The sequence below is a fragment of the Denticeps clupeoides genome, chromosome 11, assembly GCF_900700375.1.
Source record: "Denticeps clupeoides chromosome 11, fDenClu1.1, whole genome shotgun sequence".
Classification (NCBI taxonomy): domain Eukaryota; kingdom Metazoa; phylum Chordata; class Actinopteri; order Clupeiformes; family Denticipitidae; genus Denticeps; species Denticeps clupeoides.
In genome coordinates, this window is record NC_041717.1 from 5,479,665 (window position 1) to 5,496,878 (window position 17,214).

General features: G+C 40.7%; 2 protein-coding genes across 3 annotated transcripts; both read left to right on the top strand.

Annotated features, from left to right (window-relative positions):
- The first annotated feature begins 3,593 nt into the window (after positions 1 to 3,593).
- On the top strand, positions 3,594 to 8,338 carry LOC114798992 (annexin A1-like). The gene is made up of 13 exons (XM_028995045.1): positions 3,594 to 3,644; positions 4,074 to 4,145; positions 5,233 to 5,320; positions 5,469 to 5,563; positions 5,885 to 5,998; positions 6,212 to 6,302; positions 6,398 to 6,477; positions 6,571 to 6,627; positions 6,751 to 6,844; positions 6,968 to 7,063; positions 7,647 to 7,705; positions 7,782 to 7,904; positions 8,026 to 8,338. Exons 2-13 carry the CDS (start codon positions 4,086 to 4,088, stop codon positions 8,083 to 8,085), a joined length of 1,017 nt encoding a protein of 338 aa, XP_028850878.1. The 5' UTR covers positions 3,594 to 3,644; positions 4,074 to 4,085; the 3' UTR covers positions 8,086 to 8,338.
- A 4,304-nt stretch (positions 8,339 to 12,642) lies between these two features.
- Positions 12,643 to 17,136, top strand: LOC114798993 (annexin A1-like). 2 transcript variants are annotated; one of them, XM_028995048.1, is made up of 13 exons: positions 12,643 to 12,786; positions 13,270 to 13,343; positions 13,651 to 13,732; positions 14,254 to 14,348; positions 14,436 to 14,549; positions 14,758 to 14,848; positions 14,928 to 15,007; positions 15,142 to 15,198; positions 15,687 to 15,780; positions 15,979 to 16,074; positions 16,337 to 16,395; positions 16,534 to 16,656; positions 16,912 to 17,136. In XM_028995048.1, exons 2-13 carry the CDS (start codon positions 13,284 to 13,286, stop codon positions 16,969 to 16,971), a joined length of 1,011 nt encoding a protein of 336 aa, XP_028850881.1. In that variant the 5' UTR covers positions 12,643 to 12,786; positions 13,270 to 13,283; the 3' UTR covers positions 16,972 to 17,136. The 2 variants fall into 2 exon arrangements, with proteins under 2 accessions (XP_028850881.1, XP_028850882.1); XM_028995049.1 differs by lacking the exon at positions 12,643 to 12,786 and having other exon boundaries at positions 13,246 to 13,343.
- Positions 17,137 to 17,214: the final 78 nt, after the last annotated feature.

The following is a 17,214-nucleotide window of genomic DNA, read 5'->3' on the forward strand; positions in this document are numbered from 1 at the left end:
TCTCAACACTCCTGAAATATTTAACCATGGCGATGGCGTTTGGTTTCAGTGGGTATTAGTTTGCCTGGTTGGCCCAGGACAGCTGAAAAGTGTCATCATGTTTCATGTGAGCTGAGTGTGATAGAGATTGTAACTGGATCAGTGTTTTTCTGTGATGGATGAGTCCACATGCAAACACAAAGGCTCACGCAGACATCACAACCATACCAGTTTACTCCATTTTTGACTATTATGTATAGACACCTATGCTCTGAACCTGGCCCGGGTGAATGGGGAGGAGTGTATCATGAAGGGCAGCCAATGTAAAACTTTGTTCACCTATACTTTGACAAACAAAATAAATAATTGTGCAGTATCTACACTTTGAAACTGTGCACTACATTGCATATTTGCATTGAAGAATATGTAAAATACATAATTAATTGACGCCACGGGTCTTTTAACTAGTTAAGCAGTAATCAAGGCATGGTGGAGCCCCTTGTGGAGCCCAAATGCCACTGTTTGCTACTTAAAATGGAACTCTCAAGCATCTGTAAAGGTCTAATTTTAACATGTGTGAATTTTAACACATGAGAATTATTAATGCCGTAAAGTGTATTGGTAAAGCAATATATAGGCTTTAATGGTGCAGTTTCATAAAGTATAGTCATTAAATTATGTTCTGTACATTGCAATTGTTCATGTTTCTTCTAATAAATGTTCAGAGTTTCAAATATTCTTCAAACAAATAGGCTAAGTGGCCAGCTATGCTAGTCTAGTATTGAAATTTTTGCTCAAAATGGAACCTTGATGTGGAACACAATCTTGTTGTGACTCTGCAGTGTAACACTAATTCTATTATTTGTGTTCCATTCATTTAGCAGGACACCGTATTTTCTTATTGTGTCTTTACAGGTGTGTATATACACTGCACAAGAAACACTTAAACAACACAATCTAACTCAGTCACACTTCTGTGAAATCAAACTGTCCACTTAGGAAGCAACACTGATTGACTATCTTTTTACATGCTTTTGTGCAAATAGAATGGAAACAGCTGGAAATGATAGGCAATTAGCAAGACATCCCTAATTAAGGCGTGGTCCTGCAGGTGGTGACAACAGACCACTTCTCAGTTCCTATGCTTTCTGGCTGATGTTTTGGTCACTGCCGCTGCTTTCACTCTAGTGGTACCGTAAAACCCACACAAGTGGCTCAGGTAGTGCAGCTTATCCAGGATGGCACATCAATGCGAGCTGTGGCAATAAGGTTTGCTGTGTCTGTCAGCGTAGTGTCCAGAGCATGGAGGCGCTACCAGGAGACAGGCCAGTACATCAGGAGACATGGAGGCCGTAGGAGGGCAACAACCCAACACCACTACCTCTGCCTTTGTGCAAGGAGGAACAGGAGGAGCGCTGCCAGAGCCCTGCGAAAAGACCTCCAGCAGGCAACAAATGTGCATATGTCTGCTTAAACAGTCAGAAGCAGTGCCCATGACGGTGGTATGAGGGCCCGACATCCACAGGTGGGTGTTGTGCTTACAGACCGTGCAGCATAACTGGCATTTGCCAAAGAGCACCAAGATTAGCAAAATTGCCACTCAGGAGACCATCTGCCACCTCATTAGGAGCATGTCCAGGTGTTTTAGGGAGTTCATTCAGGCCACACACACTACTGAGCCTCATTTGACTTGTTTTAAGGACATTACATCAAAGCTGGATCAGCCTGTAGTGTGTTTTTCCACTTTAATGTTGAGTGTGACTCCAAATCCAGACCTCCATGGGTTGATAAATTTGATTTCCACCGATAATTTCTTGTCAACACATTCATCTTTGTAAAGAACAAAGTATTTATTAGCAATGTTTTATTTCAAATCTAGGATGTCTTTTTTTTTGTGGTCCCTATTCTTTTGAACAGTGTAAATTTATAGTAGGTCTATAGTAGGTCTATAGTATCTTTATAGTATACATTGTACTAGCCATCAACTGGCTTACCTGTACAGTGACAATAGACATTGTAGTGTCTTGTATCTTAATTATGTTTGTCATAAATGTAAATCTTAGTCTAGTTATGCATAATATATCTGGTATACTCTACTCAACAGTGGCAAGCCCTTCTAGAAACATGTGAAGCACCTGGCATCGTGAGATTTTTCTGAAACCTGATGAACAGGTTGCAGAGTACAAACAAATTAGTGTGTATGGTGTGTTTTGCACTGTACCTATCAATGTTTCTTATATTTTACATGATTTTTATTTGATGAGTGTCCAGAAAAGCTGACAGGATCAATTCTGATGGAGCAGGATGAGTCAGAAGTCACTAAAGTTATCTGCAAAGATAACCATGCAGAAAAGATGGCAAGCATTCAGCAACAAGTCAGTGAACCTGAAAAGCAAGGATGAAACAGGAAATCTTGGTTTATACAGAATATAAATTATGGAAATAGTTTCTCTTCAGTACCACACCCACACCACCCACATCAGTAGAAAATTATGAATACTTTTCTTCTAACATTAATGTGCCATTTTAAAACTTTATTATTTTAATTATTACTCAGGTGGACATACAAAAACCATGTACAAAATCATTAAAGTATGCTAATGTCTTCATGGACCCATGGGTGTTTATCTTAATGGTAATTGTTTTACACATCATAAATAGATCAAAAAAAAATTTTTTTTAACAATAATACTTTGTGAGAAAAGGGAAGGTTTCGGCTATTTTTCTTCATAAACTTTTCAACCAGCAATATACATTCACTTAAAATACTTGGTACATTATTACCAGGACAAGCAACACCATATTTAAATTTTCATCAATACAGAGCTCAATACAAAGCACAATTTAATTGTTACCAATTATCTTTTTTTATTATTATTATTTTTTAGTGATTTTTAACAAAAAAAATGTGTCACGCTGGTTTGACATGGCGAGGCAGTAGATCTGGAATGATGGCTGGACATGGCAAGGAAGAAGAATGCATACACACAATGGCACAATGGCAGGATTTAAAACATGGTGACCAGGACAGGAGAGTAACAATGACCTGACGACGAACAGACACAAACTGGGTAGCTTTATACAATCATACACAGGTGAGAACAATCAGGAAACATGACAAAATGTATACATTCACACTTGTACAATTATAATGGCAGACCTATATACAAAAAGGGAATCATTAGTTTTTGTTACCTAAAACAAAAATTATCCTAATGGGCATCAAATATTCAACCCATTTTCTCCAGTACAATGTAAACTTACACTTTCTGATTAACATGTGCCATAACCTTCTCCATTTTATAAATGTCCATTGTAATGCTAATCCATGCACTCAAAGATGTGCTCAACTGAGATACCATTTCTTGGTAATTGTTGTAATTCATTAGATACATATCTTGTTTCAACCATTCTTGATCAATATTTAAAAAATATATGAACTTACTGTCCAAATGTATTTGACATGCACAAATATTACCAATAATCATTTTAGGTAATAAACAATTCTATTATGGATGGAATACAGCGTGTCATATGATTCTTAGAAATGAATTGTAACTCCTCCTGACATTTGTCTGGTATAAAAACCTGAGTGCATTCTTTCAGACCCTGCCACTCCTCCGAGACACAGGTGCAGGTCTGACCCGTTCTGTCCCTGAAAAAGGGTAAGTCTTGATCTAGCACAAGCTTACAAAGAATGTGTGTGAATTTGGATTTTTAAACCTTAATGTTCATCTTATTCATCTTTGAATACCATAAAGTAACCACAATTACTTTAATTCAACACATTCCTGGGTATTGTGATTTGCTCATGTTTTTATTACGCTTAGGCACCAAGGATTCTCAGTGTGCAGAGATTTATAACTGAAAGAAAACTATATTTCATGTTGTTACTGTTCAGTCATGTTGGATGAGAAATGCACAAAAGCATCAGTTAAATATGAAGCAGAACTGATGGAATATGAGTAAATTAAAGGAGATCATGGATAATATCAATACACTTTCATTAGCCTTGCAGAAGTTCCTTCTGTAGCAACAGTATTTCTCTGGTAACAGTTCATGAACATTTATGAGATGTTATTGTGCTCTTGCAGAAATCTTACATCATGAGCTTTCTTCAGCAGTTTAATAAACCAAAAAACTATGGGGGTGGCACGACTGATCCGGTGAGTAGCTCTGTTTCCAGGAAGAACCTGTTTTGTCAGAGGTTCTTCTCCCCTTCAATGCAAGTGAGATTTAGATTTAGGCTTGGAAAGCTGAAAACCTATTCTTGTATGTCTTCTTCTTATTATTATTACTTTGGCTCCAAACTGCACTCATTTGTCTGGCCCATAGCGGAGAAGTTTGCTTGTGCAACTTCGCCAGTGCGCCACACTCATTTTTGAGTGACTTTTCCCATAGAAATAACATGGGAACATTTTCATGACCACAATTTACCCGAAATTCAGCCTGAACACATCTCCATGACCCCCTCTTTACATTCATTCACTTTTTGTCACGAGTGGCCATGCCTCACAAGTGGCCACGCCTGCTCTCTTCCTCTTCATCTCCTCTTTTTTCCCATTCACTTATAATTAACCCTTGATTCCTCACAGTTTAACAGATTGCAATGAAACTTGTTACACACATTAATCTAAGGCCAACTTAATTTTCCCTTTGACTCTTTTACCCCCACTCCCTCTTTTTTTTAATCACTCAAACCTCCCATTCACTCCCAAGCATTTTACAGAGCAACAGTGGTTGCACTCTTATCCTTCCAACCACCACATATTTCAAGTATTCAACAGATTTAACATATTCAACCAAATTGGACCTTCTTCCATTCATTCCCGTATTATCCTCCACTCCTTCTTTTCATCTTTTGATCATCCCATTGAAGCCCATTCATTTTACAGAGCAACAATGGTCAAATTTTCAGTCTTCCATGCTAACATGCTATTTTTTCAAAATTGTCCTAAAAGTCACCACATTTCATGTGACAAATCATGAAGCCACACCCTGCTTGCATTTTTGATGTTAGCATGCTAGCATTCGTATGCTAACATGCAAATTCCTTCATTCATTCTTTCTCTCATCTCTTACCTTTTTACAGTTTAACCCATTTTAGTTCATTTAACAATAATTCCACACTTCCCCTTTGTGCTTTCTTCCTCTCATCTCTTAACTTCTTTTTAGTGCTATTCAAGCCAAAATCGAAGTTTACAAACTTCCCTTTTCTAGTTGCCACTAAACCTCTTAAAATGTCTTCACCAGCAAATCTACTTAGGAACAGTGAACCCTTACCCACAGTTCAATCCAAGTGGAGATGCTGCAGTTCTGGACAAGGCTATGAAGACCAAAGGTTTGACTGCATTCTCTCGCAAACCATTTATTACTTCAATCAAAAGTTCTTTTTTCATTTGTTGACAACTGACAAAAACTCTATTGGGATTCGACACATTCTGCATTTTGTATCTAGTGTGATCTGACCATATCATCTCTACTTATAGGTATTGATGAGGCAACAATCATTGACATCCTGGCAAAAAGGACTAATGCCCAGCGGCAGCAGATCAAAGCTGCCTACCAGCAGGCCAATGGCAAGGTAAGACACACACTTTGTGATGTGCATGAAATAATAGATGTAGGCCACATGGTGGCATGGCGGTTAGCATTGTAACATTTAAGGTTGGTGGTTCCAATCCTGGTCCTGGATTGTGTGTGTATTTCCCATTCTTCCTGGTCATCTAGTTTCCTCCCACCACTGTAAGGCATGGATTGCTGTCTATAATCTGGTGATTGAATGGGTTGTGTTTGCAGCATGTGGTTGGCTGGTGCCCTGCCCTTCACCAAATGTGCTTTGGCAGCCTTGACCCTGATATTTAATGAGTGGTTGTGGATTTCATGGGTCTCTGGTTGTCAACAGGCCCTGGAGACAGCCCTGAAGGCCGCACTGAAGGGGGACCTGGAGAATGTGGTTCTGGCCTTGTTGAAGACCCCTGCCCAGTATGATGCTGAGCTGCTCAAGCATGCAACAAAGGTCAGACTTTGCCTCGTTTTGTTGTTAATATAAAATGTTTATGGAAAAGTGATAGTATAACAACCTGATTGAGTGTTGACTGAGTGATGCTTAGCAACATTATAAACAGCAGGGCTCAGGATGCTAAATGTTTCATCGATGTGTGTCACAATAACTGATTTTTTTATACTCTTTAGTGTGTAACAAAAAACATTATTTTGCCTTCCTTTCAAGGGACTTGGTACAGATGAAGACACCCTGATCGAAATTCTGGCCTCCAGAACCAACAAAGAAATCAGAGATTTGAAAAAGGTGTACAAGGAAGGTTTGTGCATGCTGTGTCATATCTAATTTGTCTGGATGACATTTGCAAGCCTGTCATTTCACTGTCATGCAATTTTGTTTGTCTTGTTTATGCAGAATACAAAAAGGACCTAGAGGAAGACATCAAGTCCGATACACATGGTTCCTTCAGGAATGCCCTTCTGGCACTCTGCAAGGTAGGTTCAGTCTGGAATTTTAAAGCCATGCAAATCATTAATGGGCCATGTGGGCTTGTGTGTACAGTAACCCCTTGAAATACACTGTCTTAGGCTAGCAGGTGTGAAGACAATGTAGTCAATGAAGAACTTGCAGATGCTGATGCCAAGGTAGGAACTGACTTATCCAAGTGATGTAAATTGGGCATTAGGCAATACTTGATGCTCACAGAAAGGTTTAGATATTAGAGGGTTAGAGAAGATATTTGTGTTTCACCTTCTGTTTGAGTCTAGGCCATATATGAAGCTGGCGAGAAAAGGAAAGGAACTGACTGCACTGTTTTCATTGACATCCTGACCACCAGGAGCCCTGCTCAACTTCGCAAAGGTACATATCTACATGAAATTCAACCAAAGTAAAAAAATAAAATAAAATAAAATACATCATCCAAAATTCTCATCAATAAGACATGACTGCTAATGCAAAGCACTAATGTCATTTCCTTACAAGTCTTCCAGCTGTACAGCAAGTACAGCAAGGTGGACGTCAGCAAAGCAGTTGATTTGGAGCTCAGTGGTGACATTGAGAACTGTCTGACTGCTATTGGTGAGTGTGTACAGAATATATACACACACAGTACAGGCCAAAAGGCCACCTTCTCATTCAATGTGTTTTCTCACTGAAGGCATCAAAATTATGAATGAACACATGTGGAGTTATGTACTTAACAAGAAAAGGTGAAATAACTTAAACAATGTTTTATATTCTAGTTTCTTCAGAATAGCCGCCCTTTGCTCTGATTACTGCTTTGCACACTCTTGGCATTCTCTGGATGAGCTTCAAGAGTTCGTCACCTGAAATGGTTTTCCAACAGTCTTGAAGGAGTTCCCAGAGGTGTTTAGCACTTGTTGGCCCCTTTGCCTTTACTCTGTGGTCCAACTCACCCCAAATCATCTGGATTGGGTTCAGGTCCAGTGACTGTGGAGGCCAGGTCTCCACTTTTTGTTAAGTACATAACTCCACATGTGTTCATTCATAATTTTGATGCCTTCAGTGAGAATCTACCAATGTAAATGGTCATGAAAACACATTGAATGAGAAGGTGTGTCCAAAATCTTGGCCTGTACTGTATGTGTGTGTGTGTGTGTGTATTTCTAATAACCCTTACACTGTGCTTTTTATCTTTTAGTCCAATGTGTAGGCAACAAACCTGTATTTTTTGCTAAGAAGCTCAACATGTCCATGAAGGTACAGTTACATGGTTTCTGTCAACTGAGGTTTCTCTGGGGAAAAAGGTAACTCTATGGTGCATGTGCATGTCCAGGGTCCTGGAACCAGGGAGAAGATGCTGACCAGAATCATAGTAAGCCGTTCAGAAATAGACTTGGCAAAGATCAAGGAGGAGTACAAGAGCAAGTTTGGCAAAACTCTTTGTCAGGAAATCCTGGTAGGATGATCACCTTTAACTGATTAATGTAATTAATGACAAAATATTGTATAGTATATTGATGAGTATATGACAGAAGAGAATATAATAAACAGAATGTTGACTGACTGTCACCTTTCAGGATGACACCAAAGGAGACTACGAGAAGATTCTGCTGGCCCTCTGTGGACCAGACAACTAAGCAGACTCACACTTAGCTGGGAGAAAATGCATCAATTCACAGAAAACACAGAACACATGCACTAAAATCTTTTCATTAGAGTGCAAATTTATCCTTATGCTTTATAAAGTTATTCAAGGTGTAGCCTGACTCTTGCATCATAGTGAGGTAATACTGGGAGTGCTTTTTCTTATCTACATTTTGTTGTCTTATAAACAAAGTTATATAACCATAACCAAGATTAAAATACACAACAGATACAGAACCAATCAAATGGTGTCATGCTCCTTCTTATATTCTTATGATAATTGCTTATCTAAAATAAACTTATTATAAAACATTTAAGTTAGAAATAAAAATGTACTAAATATTGTAAGAAATAACAATAGATGAGGTTATTATGACAATAACCTACAACAGATCTATAGTCTATGTAGTTCATTAAAAACATAACACCAGTGTAACTGGTTCAGAATGAGCTGGACTATGGAGTAGTGGAGTCAATAATGATATGGCAGAAAACATCCATTACAGAAAGAAGTTCAAAGACTGCATTGCAACAGAATGCAAAACACAGGTTCAACATTTTGTCAGTTTGTCATTTTCGTAAAGTCTGCCATCATTAAAAAAAAATGTGACCATAACCCTTCGTCAGCTACTGTAGATAATATAATGGAATGAGAACGGAACAAGCCCAGAAGTACTCGGGAGGAAATTGTCAATGATCTCAAAGCAGCTGGGACCATAGTCACCAAGAAAACAGTCGGTAACACAATATGTCATGAAGTACGGAAATGCTGCATCCTGCAAGGTCCCCCTGCTCAAGAAAGCACAATTCACTTGAACACCAAAATGGCTCAGATGTCCTGGTGAATTCATCAGAATGCTGTAGAAGAATGAGATATACATGGATTGTCCAATAACCATGAATACATGACAGAGGCTACAGGAAGATTCTTCTGGCCCTCTGCTGACAAGGCACCTAAGCAGACCCACACTACCCTGGGAGTGTCACGTCCACGAGCTGAGGGGGGAAGAAAGCGCAGAGGCGGGACTTGTCTGTGCACATGCTCAACACAAACACTTGATACGTGGGCTTTTTTTTTTCTGTATGCGCTAAAATGGTCCACAGCGCCTGCTCTGACCAGGCATAACTCATGGTCCAGGAGGCCTGGCCTGACCCGCAAATTTCTCCTCCCATGAAAAAACAGCGCGCTTGTCAGCCCACGTGACACCAGTACGGCGAGCTGGAGAGGACAGGTGAGGTGAGGTGAGGTTCGCATTTGCTCCCACTGAGGTTCGCATTTGCTCAGCTGTCTCCAAATTATCTGGCTGCACATAATGAACTGCGTGACTGATTGAAAGTGGGTGCATGTGCATGTTAATGGTTGAGTTAAAGCTGAGACATTCTTGAATCATTTTTATCACCCTCACATACTTTGGAGCCTTGCCAAGAAAGAAAACCCATTAATGTTTGGAAGGCTAAAAATGTAAGATATCCCATGTTGGTCAGGCTAGCCAAGTGGGGCAGTGGTGGCCTAGCGGGTAAAGGAACCATAATCAGAAGGTTGCCGGTTCGAATCTCGAAGTGCCACTGAGCAAAGCACCGTCCCCACACACTGCTCCCTGGGTGCCTGTCATGGCTGCCCACTGCTCACCAAGGGTGATGGTTAAAAGCAGAGGACACAATGACAGTCACTTCACTTCTTACCTCTGCATCCCTGCCACATCAACACCATCTGAGCAGGCAACATAGCCTCAAAGAAACATTGCAATGCAAAGTGTCTGAACAAAGGGAGTGAGAGGGAGTAAGTGTATGTGTGCATCTGCAGTGTTGTGTAGAGAACAAGTTCTGACATTCAAATCCTGTAAAATACATCAAATACATTTGTATGTTTTTTGAGTTAGTCCATTTTTGTTTAATTTTATTTTATCATTATAACTGCTTAAGAATCAATATGTGCACTCTCTAAAGATTTTAGTTCTCTTTTTGAATAAAAGAGTTGGAAATAAATGCTTTTCTTGTTTTGTTTTTATCTGATTCTACAATTTATAAAAAAAAACCAACAGATTAATTGATCGCAGCCCTACATTTAATCTGTTTGAAATCTCTCATTTGTGCTTTATTTGTGCACAAAAATACTCTGCTGTTGATATTTTGCTTGTTCTGACAATAAGACTGGTCATCTAATTCTTGTACTGTTACTGCAGATCTGTAGTAATATGTCTTTGCTCAGTTAAACCTTTTGAAGTTCACTGCAGTTTTCCAGTTAAAAAAAAAGAAATTGTGTTTTCTGAAAAACAGGGAATTGGGTCTTGACTCTTACAACCAGGACAGTTTTTTTATAAACTATTCCATATGCTGTTTGTATTGATTCTCATTATGGCCATAATGGTTTTAGAAGTTTTATGAAAGCAGTACCTCCCAAATTTTTGCATGGTTAATTTGGACTATGTCGCTGTACACTTACGTTGCAAAAGAAACACAAAAAAAATGTGACATGTTGTTACGCGTTGTGAGTGCGCTCTGCAATATTTATACCACCAAACCCCACCTGGCAACGAGTGTTGGGGAAGGACCTTGCTTGTGCTTGTGAAGGACCTTGTGCTTGCTTCTGCAGCACATACAGTGGGGCAAAAAAGTATTTAGTCAGCCACCAATTGTGCAAGTTCTACCTCTTAAAAAGATGAGAGAGGCCTGTAATTTTCATCATAGGTATTCCTCAACTATGAGAGACAAAATGAGAAAAAAATCCAGAAAATCACATCCTCTGATTTTTAAAGAATTTATTTGCAAATTATGGTGGAAAATTAGTATTTGGTCACTAACAAACAAGCAAGATTTCTGACTCTCACAGACCTATAACTTCTTCTGTAAAAGGATCCTCTGTCCTGCACTCATTACCTGTATTAATGGCACAAGTTTGAACTCATTATCAGTATAAAAGACACCCGTCCACAACCTCAAACAGTCACACTCCAAACTCCACTATGGCCAAGACCAAAGAGCTGTGTAAGGACATCACAAACAAAACTGTAGACCTGCACAAGGCTGGCAAGACTGAATCTGCAATAGGTTAGCAGCTTGGTATGAAGAAATCAACTGTGGGAGCAATTATTAGAAAAAGGAAGACGTACAAGACCACTGTTAATCTCCCTCGATCTGGGGCTCCATGCAAGATCTCACCCCGTATAGGGTCAAAATGATTACAAGAACGGTGATCAATAAATCCCAGAACCACACGGGGGGACCTAGTGAATGACCTGCAGAGAGCTGGGACCAAAGTAACAAAGGCTGCCATCAGTAACACACTACTCTGCCAGGGACTCAAATCCTGCAGTACTAGAAGTGTTCCCCTGCTTAAGCCAGTACATGTCCGGGCCCGTCTGAAATTTGCTAGAGAGCATCTGGATGATCCAGAAGAGGATTGGGAGAATGTCATATGGTCCGATGAAACCAAAATAGAACTTTTTGGTAAGAACTCGACTTGTCATGTTTGGAGGAGAAAGAATGCCGAGTTGCAACCAAAGAACACCATACCTAATTTGAAGTATGGGGTGGAAACATCATGCTTTGGGGGTGTTTTTCTGCAACCGGACGACTGATCCGTGTACAGGAAAGAATGAATGGGGCCATGTCTCGTGAGATTTTGAGTGAAAACCTCCTTCCATCAGCAATGGCACTGAAAATGAAACGTGGCTGGGTCTTTCAGCATGACAATTATACCAAACACACTGCCCGGGCAACGAAGGAGTGGCTTCGTAATAAGCATTTCAAGGTTCTGGAGTGGCCTAGCCAGTCTTCAGATCTCAACCCCACAGAAAGGAGGGAGGGAGTTGAAAGTCTGTGTTACCCAGCGACAGCCCCAAAACACCACTGCTCTAGAGGAGATCTGCATGGAAGAATGGGCCAAAATACTAGCAACAGTGGGTGAAAACCTTGTTAAGACTTACAGAAAAATGGTATAACAAAGTATTGAGATGAATTTTGTTAGTGACCAAATACAAATTTTCCACCATAACTTGCAAAAAAAAATGGATGTGATTTTCTGGAATTTTTTTTTTTATCATTTTGTCTCTCATAGTTGAGGTATACCTATGATGAAAATTACAGGCCTCTCTCATCTTTTTAAGTGGGAGAACTTGCACAATTGGTGGCTGACTAAATACTTTTTTGCCCCACTGAATACTAAAATTACTTCTACAGTGAAGATTTGCATGGCCCCGGCGCAAGGATGACACGCAAATTCCTATTTTTGGAGCAGTGGTGGCCTAGCGGTTAAGGAAGCGGCCCAGTAATCAGAAGGTTGCCGCCAAGGTGCCACTGAGGTCCCCTTGATCAAAGCACCGTCCCCACACACTGCTCCCCGGGCGCCTGTCACTTCTGCCCGCTGCTCACCAAGGGTGATGGTTAAAAGCAGAGGACTCGTTTCGTTGTGTGCTGTGCTGCAGTGTTTCACAACTTCACTGTCACTAACAGTCCGAACAAGTGAATAGATTTGTGAATAAAGGTACATCGGCTTGCCACACTCTGCTCTCGGCCACGGAGAATTTCATAAGAGGGCCTGTTTTCTCTCTCTCTCTCTCTCTCTTTCTTCCTCTCTCTCTTTCTCTCTCTCTCTCTCTCTCTCTCTCTTCCTTCCCCAACCCCGGTTGCTGGGTGCGGTTTGGTGGTATAAATATGCGCTGCCCTCCTCCATAAAACACGACGCGAGCGAGTCGGTAAGTCGCACCGCACACGTCTCACATGGTTTTGTCTCCGGCGACTTTGCAGAGACTTTTTTTTTTTAACTTTTTAACTTTTAATCAGTGCAGGAACAGAAACCCGCCTCTGGCTAAATCAGCTTAATTCAGAATTTTAATACTGAAATGTTTTACAGAGGGACTGATCTGAAGAGGTATAAACCTCCACCCTTTTTTATAATGGAACGTTTATCATTTGAACATTTGGCGAGTTTTGCGACCTTGGATGAGGTTTTATGGTCGCCTCGCATGTCCCTGCAGAGAAATCCTCTGTGTGGGCGTGGCTCCTCTCTTTAAACTCCGATCTTGTGACTGCAGGACCGGGATGGATGTTGGGTGGGTCAGGGCAGGAAACACATCAGATTTTATACACCCGTATAATGAGGTTTCGCTGCATTTTTTTGTTTTTACTTTGTGCCTTAAAGTGGTAAAAGATCGTCTGCTGTGGTTCTGTCTGTGCAGAAAGATCGTCCACCATGTCCTTCATCCAGGAGTTTCTGAAGCAGACTGTCTACTTGGGCATAGCTGAAACACCAGTAAGTTTTTTTTTTTTCCCTCCTTCAGTGTGGAAAAGAACAGCGGGGTGGGGTCGGTGTGTGTGTGTGTGTGTGTGTGTGTGTGTGTGCTCGTGTAAGAGCATGCGCAGGACCACCTTTTTTGTGACTCAGATGGGTAAGAATGTCCGTTTTCCACTCTGAAGTAACCAGAGTGAATCACTGTTTCAGAAAAAAAAGAAAACCGCAGAAGTTGAACTCTCTCTGCTCCTCCCGCACCACTCTGAGATCTTAGTGTCTGTTTCTGTGTGTTGTTCACTAATAACAAACGCCCCTTTTCCCTCGACAGAATCAGGGCACAGTGAAGCCGTATGCACAGTTCAGTGCAAGCGGGGACGCTGGTGTTCTGGACAAAGCCATTAAAGCCAAAGGTCAGAGCACTCGGAGGAGCAGGCTGGACATCAAATGTTTTTGTGTTTGTCCCTTTTAGTCATTTATTTCTTTTTGTTAAGTGATTGTCATGGTGAAACACAAAATGAAATGGAACCGAGGAGCAGTGGTGGGCGAGTGGTTAAGGAAGCGGCCCCGTAATCAGAATAATTCGAATCCCGAGCCTCCAAGGTGCAGCTGAGCAAAGCACCGTCCCCACACACTGCTCCCCGGGCGCCTGTCATGGCTGCCCACTGCTCACCAGGGGCGATGGTTAAATGCAGAGGACACATTTCGTTGTGTCATCGTGTGCTGTTGTCCGCTTTGCATCACAATGACAATCACTTCACAGTGTGTGGGATGGTACTTTGCTCAAGGGGACCTCAGTGGCACCTTGACCGTTTGGGATTCGAACCCGCTCACCCGCTAGGCCTCCACTGGCCCTTTTACTTCCTATTTTATTTCCCCGTGCTGAGACACATTCCAGGGTAACACAGCCAGGCTCATCTCTCTCTGGCTGCAGGTGTGGACGAGAGCACTATCATCGAAGTCCTGGTGAAGAGGAGCAACGACCAGCGGCAGCAGATCAAAGCTGCCTACCAGCAGGCCACCGGCAAGGTAAAACACACACAAGTTGGCCAGAAAAAACATAAAACTTGTGTTTTTGTTTTTTTTTTAATCTGATCTTCCTCTTATTGTCTGCAGCCCTTGGATGCAGCTCTTAAGGCAGCGCTGAAAGGCGATTTGGAGGATGTGGTTCTGGCTTTGCTGAAGACGCCTGCCCAGTATGATGCAGAGCAGCTCAAACTGGCCATGAAGGTCAGACGGTATCGAAATATCTACACATGTTGGCAGTTAAACACAACTTATTAGCATAGTGGACAACATTCTACAGCCTGAGTGAAGAGATATGTCAACCAAGTAGCACCCTTGTGACAGAGAACATATTGAGACTGATTGGCCACAGTAAAAATGGCACTCGGTATGTGATCATTTTGTGATGAACTCTTGATATGTCTTTTTACAGGGAATAGGCACAGATGAGCTCACGCTGATTGAAATTTTGGCTTCCAGAACCAACAAAGAGATCAGAGACATTAAAAGGGTTTACAAGGAAGGTCAGTACCCCCACCCCCGACTTGACTAAGGTAGGACTGAAAGCAAAATGTGAGCAAATAATATTTTTCTCCACAATAGTGTACAAGAAGGAACTAGAGGACGACATCAAGTCTGACACAAGTGGCGATTTCCGTAATGCTCTGACCGCTCTCTGCAAGGTGTGTTGGCTTTAAAACAAACATGCAGGGGCTTTTGTGTCAGCTTTCATATGTGTTTGAATGAGGGGGGTGTGTGTGTGGTTGTAGAATAAATATTAATTTGCTAAATATTGATTCGCCATGCACCCTTACAGGCCAACAGGAATGAAGACACTGTTCTCAATGACGATCTTGCAGATGCAGATGCAAGGGTAATCATAATTTCTGATTTAAATATCAATTAGATAACCAGTAATATATGAGAGGGTTTTCTGCTGCTCAACAGATTGCCAGTACCTCATGTGGAATGGAACAGATAAGCCAAACTGAGCAATGCTGGTTTAAAGCGGTAAAGTGAGGAAAGTGAGTGGGTGGTAGTAGCCTAGTGCATAACACACTCACAGGTTCAAACCCCACTTACGGCCATTGTGTCCCTGAGCAAGACACTTAACCCTGAGTGTCTCCAGGTGGGGACTGTCCCTGTAACTACTGATTGTAAGTCACTCTGGATAAGGGCATCTGACAAAATATAAATGAATCATAATTAGTGCACTTTATAGAATAAATGCATACATAGAGTTAGAACTATTTTTGCTATAAAGGGATCATTGCTTTCCAGGCTATACTCTGCTGCAGGTTAGGAAGATGAATGGAAGAGATGCATGTTGGTTTTTGTCTCATAGCCTTTCTCTTCTTTAAGGCCTTATATGAGGCTGGAGAGAAGAGGAAGGGAACAGACTGTGCCGTTTTCATAGACATCCTGACCACTAGGAGTGCCGCCCAGCTCCGCAAAGGTATAAAGTTTGTAACAAGTATGGTTTCAGTTGTAAAATGTAAAAAATCTGTTCAAATGTAAAAAATCTGTTCATTTATTGCCTTTTTTGCATTCATATCAAATCAGGTACACATGCTGCAGTGAAGAAATTGTTTTGGGTCTTAAGTGTTCCACAGACTATTTGCAAAACAGGAAACCTCTGCCTCTCCTTCCACAGTGTTCCAGATGTACTCTAAGTACAGCAAGGTCGATGTCGGCAAGGCCATTGACCTGGAGCTTAAGGGTGACATTGAGGACCTTCTGACAGCTGTTGGTGAGAAACATTCAAGGCTACATGCTATTTAATTCTTTCATTAATTGTTATTGTTCAAATATTGATTATGCCAGAGGAACCTGGTAACAGAATGTATGGTTAGCTGTCCATTCTTGGAAAAGTGAGGTGTTTTAGAGATTTTCTTTAAGGACCACTTCATGTGGGAATCAACACTCCAACCTCGTACCCTGTATACTCTGTACACCACCTTGGGGACCATCTCTTGTGAAATGCTCTCACACTGTCACTTATCTCTCTCTAGTTAAATGTGCTGGCAGCAAACCTGCATTTTTTGCAGAGAAGCTCTATCTGTCCATGAAGGTAAGTAATTGTTTACATGTTAGACCAGATATATATTTTATCTACACAGAAATACTAGTTCCATAAAGTTTTTTTTTCTGAAACATGGATTCTATTTTGGAGCATCAAACCAAAAGACGTTATGTTGCGAATATCTAGGGCTCTGGAACAAGGTGCAAAATCCTGACCAGAGTCATGGTGAGCCGTGCAGAATTGGATATGGTGAAAATAAAAGAGGAGTATAAGAAGATGTACGGCAAGACCCTCTACCAGGACATACTGGTGAGCAATTCTTGTGGCCCAAAAAAAAGATTTTTTTCATTGCATGCACAATAATATATACAGAATAAAATAATGAATACATAATACAGAATAGTTTTGTATTTTAGACCAAATAACAACCTCAACAGGAAAGAAAAGGGTGTGATGGTTTTATAATATTTTTCTATGGTGTTGTGATTATACATTTTACTAACCATATTAATGTAAAATGTATATGATAAAAAGATCAATGAGAAAAATCTATGTCTTGTCTAGGATGACACCAAAGGGGATTATGAAAAGATCCTCCTGGCTCTCTGTGGAAGCGAGAGCTGATCCACCCATTGCAATTACAAGAAGGAACACCATGCAGCTTTTTTCTTTCCTATGATACTGACAAATAAACCTTATGCATCATTTTGCTTTGAAATGGTCTTCCTGTTGCATTCCATTATCCAGTCTATACAGTACTGCTAATAAAGAATATTTCATTAAATGCCACTGGTTGTCAGCATTTTATATTTTAATGGGCCAATATTTTAACTAGCAACTTGTTTAAACTATTTATTTTCACATTTG